Source organism: Nylanderia fulva, unplaced genomic scaffold (assembly GCF_048542155.1).
Source record: "Nylanderia fulva isolate GAGA-0341 unplaced genomic scaffold, ASM4854215v1 Scaffold44, whole genome shotgun sequence".
In the NCBI taxonomy this organism is placed as follows: domain Eukaryota; kingdom Metazoa; phylum Arthropoda; class Insecta; order Hymenoptera; family Formicidae; genus Nylanderia; species Nylanderia fulva.
The window spans coordinates 360,728-376,088 of NW_028190521.1; the positions used below are offsets into that span (position 1 = coordinate 360,728).

General features: G+C 34.8%; 1 protein-coding gene across 3 annotated transcripts; it reads right to left on the reverse strand.

The window, feature by feature from the left end:
- Nucleotides 1-224: 224 nt before the first annotated feature.
- On the reverse strand, nt 225-15,361 carry LOC114929562 (uncharacterized). 3 transcript variants are annotated; one of them, XM_029301138.2, is made up of 16 exons: nt 14,837-15,361; nt 13,435-13,805; nt 13,205-13,340; nt 12,709-12,957; nt 11,678-12,336; nt 8,450-8,588; nt 7,374-7,589; nt 6,666-7,066; nt 5,817-6,249; nt 5,462-5,637; nt 4,970-5,108; nt 3,703-3,917; nt 3,431-3,578; nt 2,382-2,809; nt 2,111-2,300; nt 225-1,241 (listed from the first exon to the last, which is right to left on the reverse strand). In XM_029301138.2, the coding sequence occupies exons 2-16, from the start codon at nt 13,547-13,549 to the stop codon at nt 575-577; spliced, it is 4,311 nt and encodes a 1,436-aa protein (XP_029156971.1). In that variant the 5' UTR covers nt 13,550-13,805; nt 14,837-15,361; the 3' UTR covers nt 225-574. The 3 variants fall into 3 exon arrangements, with proteins under 3 accessions (XP_029156971.1, XP_029156977.1, XP_029156964.1); XM_029301144.2 differs by having other exon boundaries at nt 13,435-13,743; nt 14,384-15,361; XM_029301131.2 differs by having other exon boundaries at nt 14,384-15,361.

The window sequence follows — 15,361 nt, forward strand, 5'->3', positions numbered from 1 at the left end:
TCTTTTTTACAATTAATTCTCAACTATTAATATAATATATAAAGTTATAAATTGAATTGAAAAATTGATAAATTGTAAATAAATTGCGATATGATCTATTAAGATACTGTGAGTTCATGATTTGAAAATCTATTGTAGATCGATTATAATACTGATCACTATATTATGTAACTTTTTTAAAACGTCAGTCATATTTTTATCTGTAAAAATCAAACGCAATTGCATGTATTGCAAAGTCTTATTGGTTTAAAATTGATTCACGTCAAATACAGTGATACTAATATTTATACCGTTATTAAAAGTTGATTATATATGTATATATGTATAAACTAGGATTCTTATATCTATGTATTTACAAAATTAACAATCGTAATTTATTACAAGATTATAAAATATAAATAGAAATTACAATATATCTTCTTCGAAGAGGAAACACACATTCTTCTGAAAAATCTCTTACGATTAATTTCGCACGATCTTCAAATTTTGAATAACATAGTAACAACGTTAATAATTTAAATATATCGTTTTTTTGACGATGGAACCATAAAATATTCGAGATCACCGTGAATATCTAGGCCCCATTCGCTGGCAGTGAATTATTTGGCGTGATCACAGGTACTTGGATCATTCCGTCATCGCTTTTCGCGTTTTTAAATTGCGCGCCATAATTTGCATTCGTCGCCGCAGATGGCGCGATGGTGTTTATTGGTTTGGAAACTCTTTCGATTTTTGCAGCGCGCTCGCGACTCGTTTGATTTACACGATTTTGCATTGTTTCGTTTGCTATGATCTGGGCATCGATTTTTTTCGAGAAGGGTGTGTGGTGATCGTTGACGATTGTACGCACTCGTAGCCGTCGACGGCGTATTCTGTTGGCAATCGTACTATTCCCGTTATTTATAGTATTGATCGTGCTGTTACTGGGCATTACGATCGTGGTCGGAATTGTCTCGTTCAAACGACGATTTTCGCTGTTATCAGCGGACGCGAGCGAATCCGTACAATTCGGCGGAGGTTCCCCGTGCAGATATGTGATTGGCCAATGCCTGCTGTAACCAGGATCGTGTCGATAATCTGGGCGATTATGATGATAATCGGGACGACTATGGTGATAATCGGGACGATCGTGGCGATCGTCGCCTTCGATCATTGGACGAATCGGTCGCGGACTTGGGAGATAGGGGTAATATTTCTCGCTGCAAGGCCGCCATTGGTCTTCTGACGATCCCACATAACACCTGTAGAGTTGATTTTTTTAAATATAAACATCATTTTTTCTTATTAAGAATATTTTATCGGCTCTCGAAATAAATACATAATAATTTTTTTTGTTTAAACAGAAACACGTAGACATAGGAGGAAGTTATACCGTGAACATGAAATATGCCGAAATTGATGAGTTTTTTTATATTATATGTATTACAGATTTTTTTTAATGTAAAGACGATTAATAGTATGACTTGCGCACTTTAAAAATTGCGTACTAAGAAAATGTTAAATTTTTAAATAATTTTCTTTTATCTCTAATTGTAAGATATGCAAGGAGTAGACAAAATAATGTGAATACTTGTGAAGAATATATTATATCTTCTATCTGACAATTGCTTTAGAGATGTTGAAATCTGATGAGGAAATGTGCTTCTCACTCTCTTTTTTAAAATTACCTACAGTCCAATGGTATTAAGCTGTTTAAACATTTTCCCTGTGTGGCTAGCATAATTACTCAATTTAAATATCATCAATATGGGCAGTTTCGGAGAAGAGAGTAAATAACAGATTTCCTCTTCAAACATTTCTAAAGCAATTGGCAGATGTTTTGATAGAAGAATGGGACAGCATTCCACTGGAGACTATGCCAAAATATGTATGATTCTATTTGAAGAAGAATTCAAGCTGTATTAAATGGTGGCAAAAGGGAGTTCAATATGTTTTAAATAAACAAATATATTGTATTTTTCACAGATGTTCACATTATTTTGTCTACCCCTTGTAAATATTGTGAATGCGAGAATTTATTTTTATTGTCAGAGAGATGTAGAAGAAAAAAAAAGTTAAAATATAATGCTACAAAGAGAGCATTATATTCTGCAAGATATTTAATACATACCATAGATATTGATATCCTTGCGAGTAGCCACAACGATGCGTTGGTGCACAACAATAATCCCAGCTACCATATTCGTCTCCTTCGGGCTCACAGCTCCAGAATCCGGCAATTTTGTTTTTCTCGCATTTTGTACCCTTCTTACATGGGTAACCGTTTACCGTGTAATAGCGGAAAGTCGAAAATTCATCCGCTTCGAAAATTCGAAAAAAATGATTAAATAAAATCATAAAACTTTGTGAATAGTAATATTTTAGTTGTAAGATATACTTACGATAAAGAGGTCCACCAGGACGAATACCGTATCCAAACTTGTCACCATAACTACTACTAGGACGAAGCGGTCTGATAGGATCAGGTTTATCAGGATCGAATGGTATTACGGCGTGATGATGACCGCCTGGTTTTAATAAAGGTCTAGCGTCTGGATACATAGCAGGATACACATCGGGCCTCATGTTTGGATAACCAGATCCTGGACTAATATTGGGTCGCGAAGGGCTCAAAGGTCTTAACGGGCTTTGTCCACCAAACACATGATCGTCATCGGCAGAAGAGCCAGTGATCACGCAATAAGGATCGAGATCTTTCCATGTGAAAAGGACGTGATTTTTGTCATAGATGTAATCTAGACCCGGTCGCAAGTCTCTTATAGGTACGTCACTAAGTAAACAATTCTCTTCTGTGCCATGCGTAGTGAGCCTGGAAATCGAAGGAATTAATAAAAAGTAAAATAAACTGGCATAATTCTTTATAACAAAAAGATATTCTTTTATTATTGATTTTATTTAATTGAAGTTCAATTGTGTGAAGTTTAATTTAATTTTAGTTTGATTATAAATGTTTTTTTTTTAACTAGGTATATACAGGGTGTTCGGGAACTCCGGTGCCAACCGTTGAGGGGTTGTAGGGTAGGTGAAAATATTCAACTTTTATTAATAAACATGTAGTCTCCGACGACGCCTGTCAACGATGCACGATCTGACTGCGAGGATCTTCAATGCTTGTGAGGTCGTCCAGCATACACCAGGCATTTTCGAATGAGTTCGGCAAAGTATGGTGCGGCGGTGTAATGCCTGCATTGAATTAGGAGGTCGCCATTTCGAGCAACTTTTGTGATTGCATTTTTTGTGAAGGAAAAATAATAAAGTTACTGGCGTCGACAGGCGTCGTCGGAGACCACATGTTTATTAATGAAAGTTGCATATTTTCACCTACCCTACAACCCCTCAACGGTTGGCACCGGAGTTCCCGAACACCCTGTATATTTGCACAATTCACAACTAAACTTTTACAACTAAAAGCTTATGTGATATAACTTACTTGTAACTATAAGACATGCAAGGAATAGAATCAGTTTCTCTCATCCTCGAACATTTCTGTCGACAATCTTGTTCCGAGTTTACGTACGTTGCCAGAAGTATGGCGTAAGGTGTCAATTTGCATGGCTTGTTATATCCGGAATAACATACTATGAAGGATTTATTTATGAAAATTTTAGATACAGTTTTATATTTAATTATAATATTAACATATTTTGTGTGTAAAATATCAATATGTAGATTAATATTTCTTGCATATATGCATGTGTATACCTTCATCTGCGCCTTGCGGAGATTGCTTGCTATTGAATTGTTCTGTATTGAAAAATGGTACGGCGTATGGTTCGCATCCTCTGCCAAAACTGCCTTTTTCATACAATTCCGCACCATCCATATCCGGCATATGGGCAGGATTGATGTCCTGCGATGGCCAATCACTTAGATAACAATTAGTTGAAACATCGGATCGATCTTGTTCTAATCCGTATCTGAAAATTATTTCACATATAATTGTAGAGGATGGCGCATTTTAATACACATAAATTTGATGTACAAATAAATAAAAATATATAAACAAAAATAAATAAATAATAATAAAAACTAAATAATAATAATAATAATAATAATAATAATAATAATAATAATAATAATAATAATAATAATAATAATAATAGTAATAATAATAATAATAACAACGATAAAATTAATAAAGTTGCCAGTGATGAGTAAACCCATACAAATTTATTGAAATTTCGACCTAACTGGCTAGTACAATTTATTAGAAACACTACGTTTCGACCCTTAGGTACGGATTCTTTTTAAGTGTAACTGCACAATAAAAATATACAATGATTAAGATACGAAACAATAATTTACAAAGTTGTTGTGATTTTAAGTGGATGGAACCTAGGATTTTGCATTGCGAAAAACATAGAAGGAAGAGAGAATTAGCGGAGATGTTTTTTATTAAAAAATTAAGAATAACATTAATTTGCAAAAGGACACAGATAATTTAAATCCGATTTATGATAAGTTGATCCACAATGTGTGATTGTATTTATTTATTTCGTTGTATTGTCGAACTTTGATATTATTATGTTTTTAACGTTTGACTTAAATTGATTTACTTGTCTCCAGTTTAACATTAGTGATTTTACTGCTGTTGAATCAACATCTTGAAAGGTACATTACATTATTTTTATATTATTTTAAATTTCTTTGTTAACAACTTTGTAAATTATTGTTTCGTATTTTAATCATTGTATATTTTTATTGTGCAGTTACACTTGAAAAGGACCCGTACCTAAGGGTCGAAACGTAGTGTTTCTAATAAATTGTACTGGTCAGTTAGGTCAAAATTTCAATAAATAATAATAATAAATACAAATCAAAAAAGTAAGTCTAGAAATAAATGATTACAATTAAATTATTAAAAAAAAATAAATAATAAAAATAAATAAGTTATACAATTGTTTTTTGCTTTATCGCTATCGACTTTTTGCATGCAAAATTAATACTTGAATTAATACATAAACCTTACTTGAACGCGAAGCTTCTGCATGTGAAATCTTGCGCTACCGTGCATGACGCTTGACATTCCCCTAGATTGTTGACTGCTATCGATTTCCTAATGACATCCGTCGGCATTCCGAATCCGCTTCTGACTCTCCAAAAACATTCTAGAAAAGTTTCATTCAAAAAACAAACTTCTCGTGACTGCCACGAATCCTATTGAATAAAACACGCGAGAGAGGCAAACGACTTATAGTTGCCTGTCGATTTTAGTTGTTACCAGAAACACAAAGCGGAACGCATAACGTATGGTAATGCAATCGGGGCAGTAGTGCAACGCTCGGCACAATAAATTGCATTATCTGCTGAAAGTCAGCTTTATTTATCCATCCAATCGAAATTTAAAAAAAGAAAAAAATACATACATACATGTATTGCGAATTATTTTCATACAAAATTGCATTTTTAGATTAAAATTAATAGTGAAATTCTTTCTTAATTAAATCGTATATAGGTATACCATCCGGAGGATGTGGACTCGGCTCTCTTTTTGTGCCGCAGGTTCTTGAATTGGTAATCATGGCGTAAATATCATAATCACGATCTGGTTCGAGATCGACGTAAAAATTCAGATCTTTATACGAAACGTCGCTAAGGAGACAATTGTCCGTAGGATCCGTAGGTGCTACATTGTATCTATGCACACAATTAATATTATGCAATTAATAAATATACATACTAAATCTTATTAATATTAAAATTATTTTCTACATATAACTAAAGATAAAAAAATATTAAAAAATGTAAAAAAAATATTCAAAAAATATTAAAAAATTATGTGTATCATCCTGTTATTATAAATTATTAAACTGTACCTATAACTGAAGGTCATACATATGTAACTCTTCTCGTTAATGCACAAACTCTCGCACTGATCTAAATTCGCCGTCAGATAAGTTTTTCGAACGACTCCTCTGCTAAGTTTGAATCCTGCGCCGGCTCGAACAGAGCACTCTTTGATTTTTCCAGTATCACCATAAAGCGGATCTTGATTGGCCGGTATGTAACTATCGCCGTATCCAAATGCACCGCCGTAATTGTAAAAATCGCCGTAAAAGTGATCGTTCTCATAAGGACGAGATGGCGGCGGTGGTGGCGGGAGTTTCGGATAATATTTCGGTACGTCAACCTTTCCCACATAATTTGTGTCGTAGCCGTAAGAACCACCGTAAACAGTGCCATAAGTATCCCAATCGCGACTCGGATCCTTTCGATGGTCCGGCAAGTACGGTCCAATTTCGTTTGTACCTAATACACGTTACGATATATACATATGTGAACATACACAAAATAAGTTTTTCTTTGCAGAGAGATGGTCTCTATATAGATTTATACTGAAAAAATTGTATTTTTATTTTTTAAATTTCCCACTTATTTTTTCCAGGTATTTTTATGTCAAAATGACTACTTTTGTTATCAGGGTTAGAATATCCTGTTCTAAAATAAAGTGCTAAAAAGATCCTCTTATCTTAAGATGGGAATCCTTTAAAGATTAGTTATTGACGGTTTGTATAAAAAATTGTTTGTTATTAACAAAGAATAAATTCTTAGTTTTTTTAGAGTTTAGAGGAGGTTTGAGATAAAAACATTAAGAATATTTGTTAAGATCTCTTACTCCGAGAATGCAATTTTTCCAGTGTACATTTAGACCCTCGAAATGTTACCTATGTCATGAGTGGATCCATGCTCGATTCGTCTATTCGGATATTTCGGATACCGTGGTAGATTTCTGTTATAAAAATCGTCGTCAACAGGTCGTCTAGGTGGATATCGACTGCCGTAACCGTATGAATCTTCCGATCTCGTTCCTGAATATCCAGTCTGATCTTGATTATTGGGATAACTTCTCCGATCGAACGTATCATCATAATGTCCGCGATAAGGATGCCCATAGCTCTTTGGCGGTGCCCATCGATTGTGATCTCCATAATCGAACGGTCGCGGAATTTCATTTGAAGGACGTCGATCGTAATCCAAGGGTCGCGGAATTTCTTTTAAGGGTCGTCGATCGTAATTCAGAGGTCGCGGCACTTCCTCGGGGGGACGTTGATCCGGGGCGTAGGGTCTTGCGTTAGATTTGTGGGTTAAAAGTTTTTGAGATTAATTTTATTTAGATGATGTATAAACAAAGGCATGTTAACGATTCTCACGAGTAATTATATAAAATATAGACGAACGCAAGTTACTGAATCAGCGGCCTTGCATGAGTTTATCAACGTCAAAATCAACAATTGTGTTTCATAAAAAAGCTGAAGCTACTTGTACCTTTCGACTTTGATGTAAATATAAGGTGGTTTTTAAATAGAACAATTATTTTTAATATAAGGTAGTTTTATTAATAGGTAAACATATTGTTTTTAATTGTTGCATACCTCGTATCTGGTTTTTCATTAGGAGGACCATAAGATTGACTAGGTCTAGGTTGATTCCAATAAGATGGTCGTGTTCCGGGCGCGTTTGCCACGCAATTCGGATCCCTCTCGTAATAATCACATTGAGGATCCGATACAAAGTCTCGATGGAGATCCATGCGAGAATAAGGCACCGATGTCATCTCGCACATTCCTCTCATCCCATGTGACATGCGTCTTTTTTCAGAAAAATGTTATTATTCAGCAATACACAAATTCATTCATTGGAATCGGTTTAACGATTTTTTTTGGATGTGTGTTAATTGAGTGCTGGAAAAAACAACTTTCCCGACGCGCGTGCGTGAGTTCCTCTCAACGGAGAAGCGTGTCACAGATTGTAGCGCAATCAAATTGTCCGTGATGCAATCGCACGATGGGTCATGAATATGTACGCATTGTAATTTTGCGTGTGCATTTAATGACAGGTATCTTATAAATATATACAGATACACATATATATGTTTGATTGTTTACGATTTTTAATAGATATCTCTTAGTAAATTGCTGGAGTAAAATAAGCAAAAATAAAATTTGTATAATATAAAAAATAAAAAAATATATAAATAATTAATATATAAAATAATTTCGCTAAAAAATGTGGATATCTAATTAAATGTCATAAATAATCAAAATTGATATGTATGTGTGTCTGTGTGTGTGTAAATAAAAATAATCTGTTAATAAAAACGGTTGAATAATTATTATTGTTATACAGATCATTTTTGTTTATTTTGTTCATTTCAAAAATTTAATAAAATATGTATATCTAAAAATCATACAGACAATCGAAATTTATTGGGTGTATTTATCATCAGAAAATAACCATGTTATTACGATGAATTAATTTCACAATGTAATAGATTTCTGTTTAATAACAAAAACCTATAATAAAATATCATAATTTTATACGAATTATGTAAATAAATTTTTTTTTCTCGTGAATTAATACTTAAGGGAAGACTAAAAAATTACTACAATTGAAATTATTATTGTAGAATTAAAATTACTATAATTAAAATTAATATAATTAAAATTACCTATAATTAAAACCCTCGCAAACGAAAAACTTCTCATAGTCACAAGCGCGATGACAACCCTCGATGTTGTCGCACTCGACGATGCGTCTGACGTGCAGGTCCAAGCTCTTCTTGCCGGACAGCAGTCTTCTGTAGCACGCTGTGCAGTAAAAAAACATTGAATGCACTTTTTGCGGATATAATTTTTTTTCGCGAAACTTACGCGAGCACTCATCCTCCACTATAATGATTGAGTCCGAAGTGACTCGCCGGACAATTACGGCTAACACGAAAGTCCACAACCATTGTCGTATCAACATGATTCTCGATCGAGGCATCGCTTTATCGAAATGGATGAACCATTCGCGCACACCTCGTGGCGTCTCTTCAGTGTTTTGACTTTTTCTTCGAGTCGTGATTTACTCCAGCGATATACCATATCGAGCCGCGACGAGGCAGAGCCATTGTGTAATTCTTTTCGAAAAGATATTATACTTTCAAAATTTTATTTGTTACCTCGAAATTTTATACGCTCCGCTGGCACCTTCGCGCGAAAAAATAACGTAAACCGAAAAATCGCGCAAAATAAAGTAACGGAGAAATTACAGGCTCGCATCGTTTTATAGAAAAGTGAACGTTTCCGCGAGGATAGTGGGAGGAACTCACACGTCGAGAGGGAGGGACTTCAGCGCGTTACATGATCATTAATGATTCCACTTACTGTTATTTTTCTTTGCTTATAGACACGCGAGTAGCGTTCCATTCTTTTGCTGAACGCCATCATTTGGTACTTTATACATGGAATTGATTCACTCGACGTCGCTTGAATCGCTCGTAAGTAATTGCAGGATGTAAATCTTTAATTGAGACATGATTCTGCAAGTGTACTTGTGTGTGTGTAAGCCTTTATAACGATGCTAGTGATTCACTCTCTTCATTCGCATTATTATTCCTTGGGGATTATTTTATGATTGGTATTTAATCGATTTATAAACTAAAAGAGAACTGTCATACATACATATTTTATATTTCAAGTCGTATAATATAATTTTATTGACTTTTTTCCACTGATTTTGGCATCTCTATTTTTAAGCAAGATATACATAAGATTAATTATTATTTGTTCGCTGTAAGATTTCTCTGTTCGGAAACCAACTACCGGAACCATTTGCATTTTTCTGTCGTTAAAAAAACTTTTGTGCCAAGAAATAACAAAGAAAAGTGACATCATTTTAGAAGGGATACGTTGTCCTTCGAGATTCGCCAGGGTCACAATTACCTCAATTATTTCAGCCAGCCTAGCTCTTAATGTAACACTACAACTTCAGTAAAGTCGCGTCAGTATACTTCCGCGACTCAGTCGGCTAAATATAATTACTGCGACCGTTAAGTATATCGAACCACTATACGAGATTATTCGGAAAGTAATTGAAAAATAAAATTTAAATTAAATTAAGCCGTGTCGCAATCGGCTGTCCGATCGATTGCGAGAATTCCTGATCAAAGCAGCGGATCAGGTCAGGTTACGCGCAATTAATTTGAAGCGCAGGAATAAAAGGGACTCTGTCGAAAGTAAAAGCACATCATATGCTCATAGATCACGCAAACCGGACGCCAGGCGTCCTGTAACGTCTGGACATTTATTTTTCTTTCTTGTGCAACTTGTCATTTCTGTTCCGCGCTGGCACAATCGCGAAAAGTCATTGAGTTTCTTACGGCTGGTCATTGTTCCCAATAAACTTTGCACAAGAACATTTTTCAGACATTAAACATATTTTTTTTAAATGTGTTTTTATAAAAAATTGAATTTTAATTATTTTCTTGTAAAATGTATCCTCCTCGCTGATAATTCACGAAGAAGATATTGCGGTTATTCGGTTACGTTGTAGTTAGAAAGATATGCGAAAGCTGCGCGATGAGAGTGATGGCTAACGCCGGAAGTCAACGGATGCAACGAGCTAATTCGCATACAGTTTAAAATCTGTGTCAATGCCGTTCGTATTTATCAATCGGCAGTTTGCAGATGAATGTGGTTCGATAACGAGTGACTATGGCGATCAAGCAATTCAGTTAATTGATGGCGCAGATTAACGAACTTAACAATAAATCCACATTGCCACTACGTGACAGATCTTTTTTTGAATTTTATTGTCTCTGGTTTCAATAAAAAATAAAATATCGCGATAATATATTACACAATTAAAAAAAACACTATTTTCTCTAACTTTGTTGATACTGTATATGAAATTGTTTTATCACGTAATTTGGAGAAATTCATAGTTGCGAAAGATTTTAATGTATTTTATCATATTATGTAACTGCGGTAACGTACGTGTTAAAGGAATTAAATTTTAATCAAAATTAAGTGTTATTAGACTTTTCAGTACTAAAAAAAGAATTTTTTATATTTACTATAATTATTAAAATAGTCCAAGGATCTGTTGCAAATTAGATCATAAAAAAAATTAAAAATGACGGAAATTTTAGAAATGTTAAAATAAAAAAAGTTTGGATTTTTATAAAATTTTATATATGCTTTATATATATATATATATATATATATATATAGTTTGAATTCAATTTTAATATTTTAGATTTATGTCAGTGTCAAAAAATCTACGAAAGGGACTTAATCTTGTGTTCGAAAAAATGATTTCTTTTTAAATCTATATTATTGTAATTTATATATTTAGAATATTTTCAAAGTTATTCCATGAAAATCTTAAAGAGAGCAGACACGCAATAATTTAATTGCGACATATATATCGTGATATTTAACGACTGGAGGTGCAAAAATCTTAAATGCAGCAACTTTATATGCCGAGACATACACGCGGACAAAGAGAAAATTAATAAAATAACGAAACAACCTCGTTGTCGTACCTTTTAATGTCAATGTTTTACGTAAGAGGGTAATAATCAACTCGCGGGACACGGCTCTAGCACATTTAATGCAACCGTATGATTGCCACGTGGCAAAAAAATGAGGTTGCGCCTCACATATGCATCACACGCGAAGTAAGCGCAGCGACAACCGAAGATTTGTGTGCCTCCGCTCTTTCGTACACGCCTCGTTAAAGACGGAGATTCGCGTTTCCGTTTCTCGAGGTGCTACAACTGCACCTGAAGCTTATATACACATTACACGCGCAAATTAATTCGAGTTCGGCATTTGTAAAAGGAACGGAAGAGAGCTTATCTTGATGTGAGAAAAATAGATGATTAGCGGAAAGTTAAACTATTACTCACATTTATCAGTGATCCTTGACCCAAAATCGCGAAAAATCAACGGCGATCCTAGATTCTGGATATCGGAAGTGTCCTTGAATCTTCCGGTCGAACTTTTGACCCCGCCAGTCTCGAAATTGTAAGAATTAATCGGACGTGGTATTTGATTGGTTTCGTAACTTCCTAATTCATTTTGCTTCGGTCCTGCGATGATCCAATGATCTTTATGGAGATGATTGAAATATCCTTTTTCATTCTGATATCGGTGCTTTATAAATGTGTTTCGATCTTTCATCGGAACGTGATCGATCCAGAACTTGAAATCTGTCGGAGATTTGGTTTTTGACGCTTCGTCGTAGACGAAGATAGGTCTTGAGAAAACTTCGAAGAGCCCGTTGTGGACAGTGAGAGGTTTATATGGACGAAAATTGTTGTCCGAGTTCGATTCAAAAGTTAGGTGATTGATATCGTCGAATGGATTTCGAAAGGACGGTCGATTAAAATCCGAACGATATATCGAGACATCGTTATCGATCTCTGCGTTGCTGATTCCGAAAGAACTGCTAGCCATCGTATTTCTGTTTCTAAGGTTATCGGAGATCCGAAGCTCATCGTCGAAGGAACCCACGTGCTGGTGCGAAGGATCATTGGCGACGATATGCATCATGTTTCCCATGATTCTTCAGATGTGAAAGTCACGCAAAGTCATGTCGTAATAATTATGTAGCTTTATTTAAAATAAATAAAGATAAACAAAAATCTGAAGCTAAATTATAATGCTCGATCAAGCTATTTGAAACTTTTTTAAAAAAATATAGACATATTTTGATAATTTACATGCTACAAGAAGATTCATTAATAAAAACGTTACACTTAAAAATAAAGGTATATTTAGATATGCGTAGTGAACTTTTCTGTAGAATATAAGTATTTCCTTTAGTTCTGTCAGGAATATCTATCTAGACTATGTGATAAGAGCACAAACAATAGAAATGCTAATCTAATGTCTCAATTTGAAATAGATAATCCGATAATATAAACATGTATCATACCTTGGAAATGATAGGATACTTGGTATTGTCGGATCCGAAGGGCCTCTTCCGAATATGGTGGCTGATTTTGTCTCGTTTCCTCTTTCTCGTATGATGGTGTCACTTCTCATCTTGTAAAGTCGATCTGGTTCACAATGTAGCGAACGTTGACTTCTCACGTAGACGTCGTAATCGGCGTGAGTTTGCAATTCTTCGGGCTTTGGTATTTTTCTACTCAGGGCACATGTCCCGTTACCTTTGATACCGATCCTATACATCAATAGAAAATCATGTTCAGAGAGAGAGAGAGAGAGAGAGAGAGAGAGAGAGAGAGAGAGAGAGAGAGAGAGAGAGAGAGAGAGAGAGTGAGAGAGTTTGCATATTACAATATTATTTATATAATGTATTTAATTATTTTTACAATCTTCCTAATATTCTTCATAATTTAGATTAGTTTGACTTTTATATCGTGATTAAAGTTTTCTTTTTGCAATTATAGGGTTTATTGATCATGTACCCGAAAGCAAACGCGTTACAGGAATTCCTTCTTCTCGAACATTCGTCTTCGCATTCCGAAATGCTGCCAACCGTGACGCTGGAGAAGATGTCTATGTCCGGCAATTTAAATCCGATAGCCACTCTCGTATAGCAATCTGCATCATGTAATCATCACACGTATTTAATTATCGTAATTGGTGTAATGTGACTATCCAACCTATCCGATTGATCATTCATGTTGTCACTCACCATTCGCAATTATTACAAGCTGATTGTTAATTGTAAGACCGTTGGAGTGCAACACTTGAGAGGATCGCAGGAAACAAATGATGAAAACGAGAAATCCCCGCTGATGGTGTTCCATTGCTGCTGAAAGAGATTCTCTTCGTGGTCTAAGGATATTCACTTCATTTCACTTCACATGATGCCTATATTGTACAATTTCTTGCTTCCTGCAGTTTTGATCAAAATTATTCTCACTGTCTTCGTGTTACTGTGACATGATCACTTTTATTTACTCGTGATTGCTAATTATATAATATCGGTTTATTCTCCTCCCTTAATTGGTATACATGATTATTACTTTCTAATTGTCTGACATCTCATTTTTTTATTCGGATCTATAAATCATGATCAGTGTTTGCTGTTATTTAAATAAAATTATATAGATGTTGGCGTCATTTTATCTTTATATAAATTATTATCTATTATTATTCAAATATTTTTATTAAATATGCATTATCTACATCTGCATCTTAGATGAAAAAAGTGTTATCTTCACCAAATATTATTTAGAATAATGTTCAGATAATTTGATTTAGAGTCAGAGCACATGAAAATATTTAATTAGTGGAACTTGAACAATAAGCGATAAACATTATAAATAAGACCACAATCTCCACTTGATTTCTCTCGACCAATAGAGCCAAACGCGATGTTATTGCGACAGTTATAAAAGAAAGAACATCTGAAAAAGGAATTTGAATCCTACGGTTGGGATTATAAATAAGAATATGAATATATTTTTATATCCTTTTCATAATATAATTTACATTTTTCTATAATTGTGGTTACATAAGCGGTCTTAAAAATAATATTATCGGGAAGTTATCAAGATAAATCGTCACATAATTTTTATCTTTTATCTAGATGTATTTAAAACAAAATTATTGTTATAGCTTATCTAAGATGAATTTACATAATTTTAAACTCCTCCAAGCACAACACTGATCACGATTCATGCACACGAGAGTTGCCTTCCTGGAAGTAAAATGCCTGATAGAAGATAAACGCGCACGATTAGCGATCGCAAGAACGTAATCGTTGATAACCCTTCCGAACTGTGTGTGATAAATTGTATTTCACGAAAAATCGTGAAAACTTAACGCGCACGTCATAATAAATCTTCGTTGCACAGAAAGGACTTTTCTCGTTTCAACACGGAAAGATGGATCTATCACTGCTCGAACATTCGTCCTCGCTCGATCGCATTGATACTTCGCGCCGATTTGCAGAGCGACTCCCTGTTATTCGGAGGTGTCGACGAGCGTTTGTCTATTTAATTATGCCGTGCCGGGCACGTAATCAACACGTATCCCTGCCACGGTTCATTATACTTTCACGTGTATGTACGAGCCTTTCTGTGCCGTACCTCTTACGATTGGCTCACAACTGAGAGCATCGTGTAACTGTATCATTGTCTTATACAACCGGGAGAGACCGACGTTATGATCGCCTTCTGCTTCCTCCGCTTGTGTACGCCTGCCGCTCTTCTTTTCTTCCTCGTCTTATTCTTCTCCTACTCGCTCCTGTGTGATGCTTACACGCTCAAAGAAGCTCGTGCATCGCTCGCAGGATCAGCGCGCACGCGAATCTCGATCTCTCTCTCTTCTTTCCTCTTCTCTCTCGCTTCGCAGTTTCGCGGTCTGCATTTAATTAACATACCGATGAACGGAGCAGATCGCGATGCGCGTATAATATTGCGAAACTGAATTGTGTACTCTTCTTCTTGTGCGCGTAGATCATTCACGATATAGTATATACAAATTCAGTGAGAAAGAGAGAGAAAGAGAAAAATTGTTGCAATATCTTATTATTCCCATCAGGGAATTTGTTAACGTCACTGATTTCAGTCAATGATAAAATCAATAGTTTGAATTTGTGTGTGTATGTATAT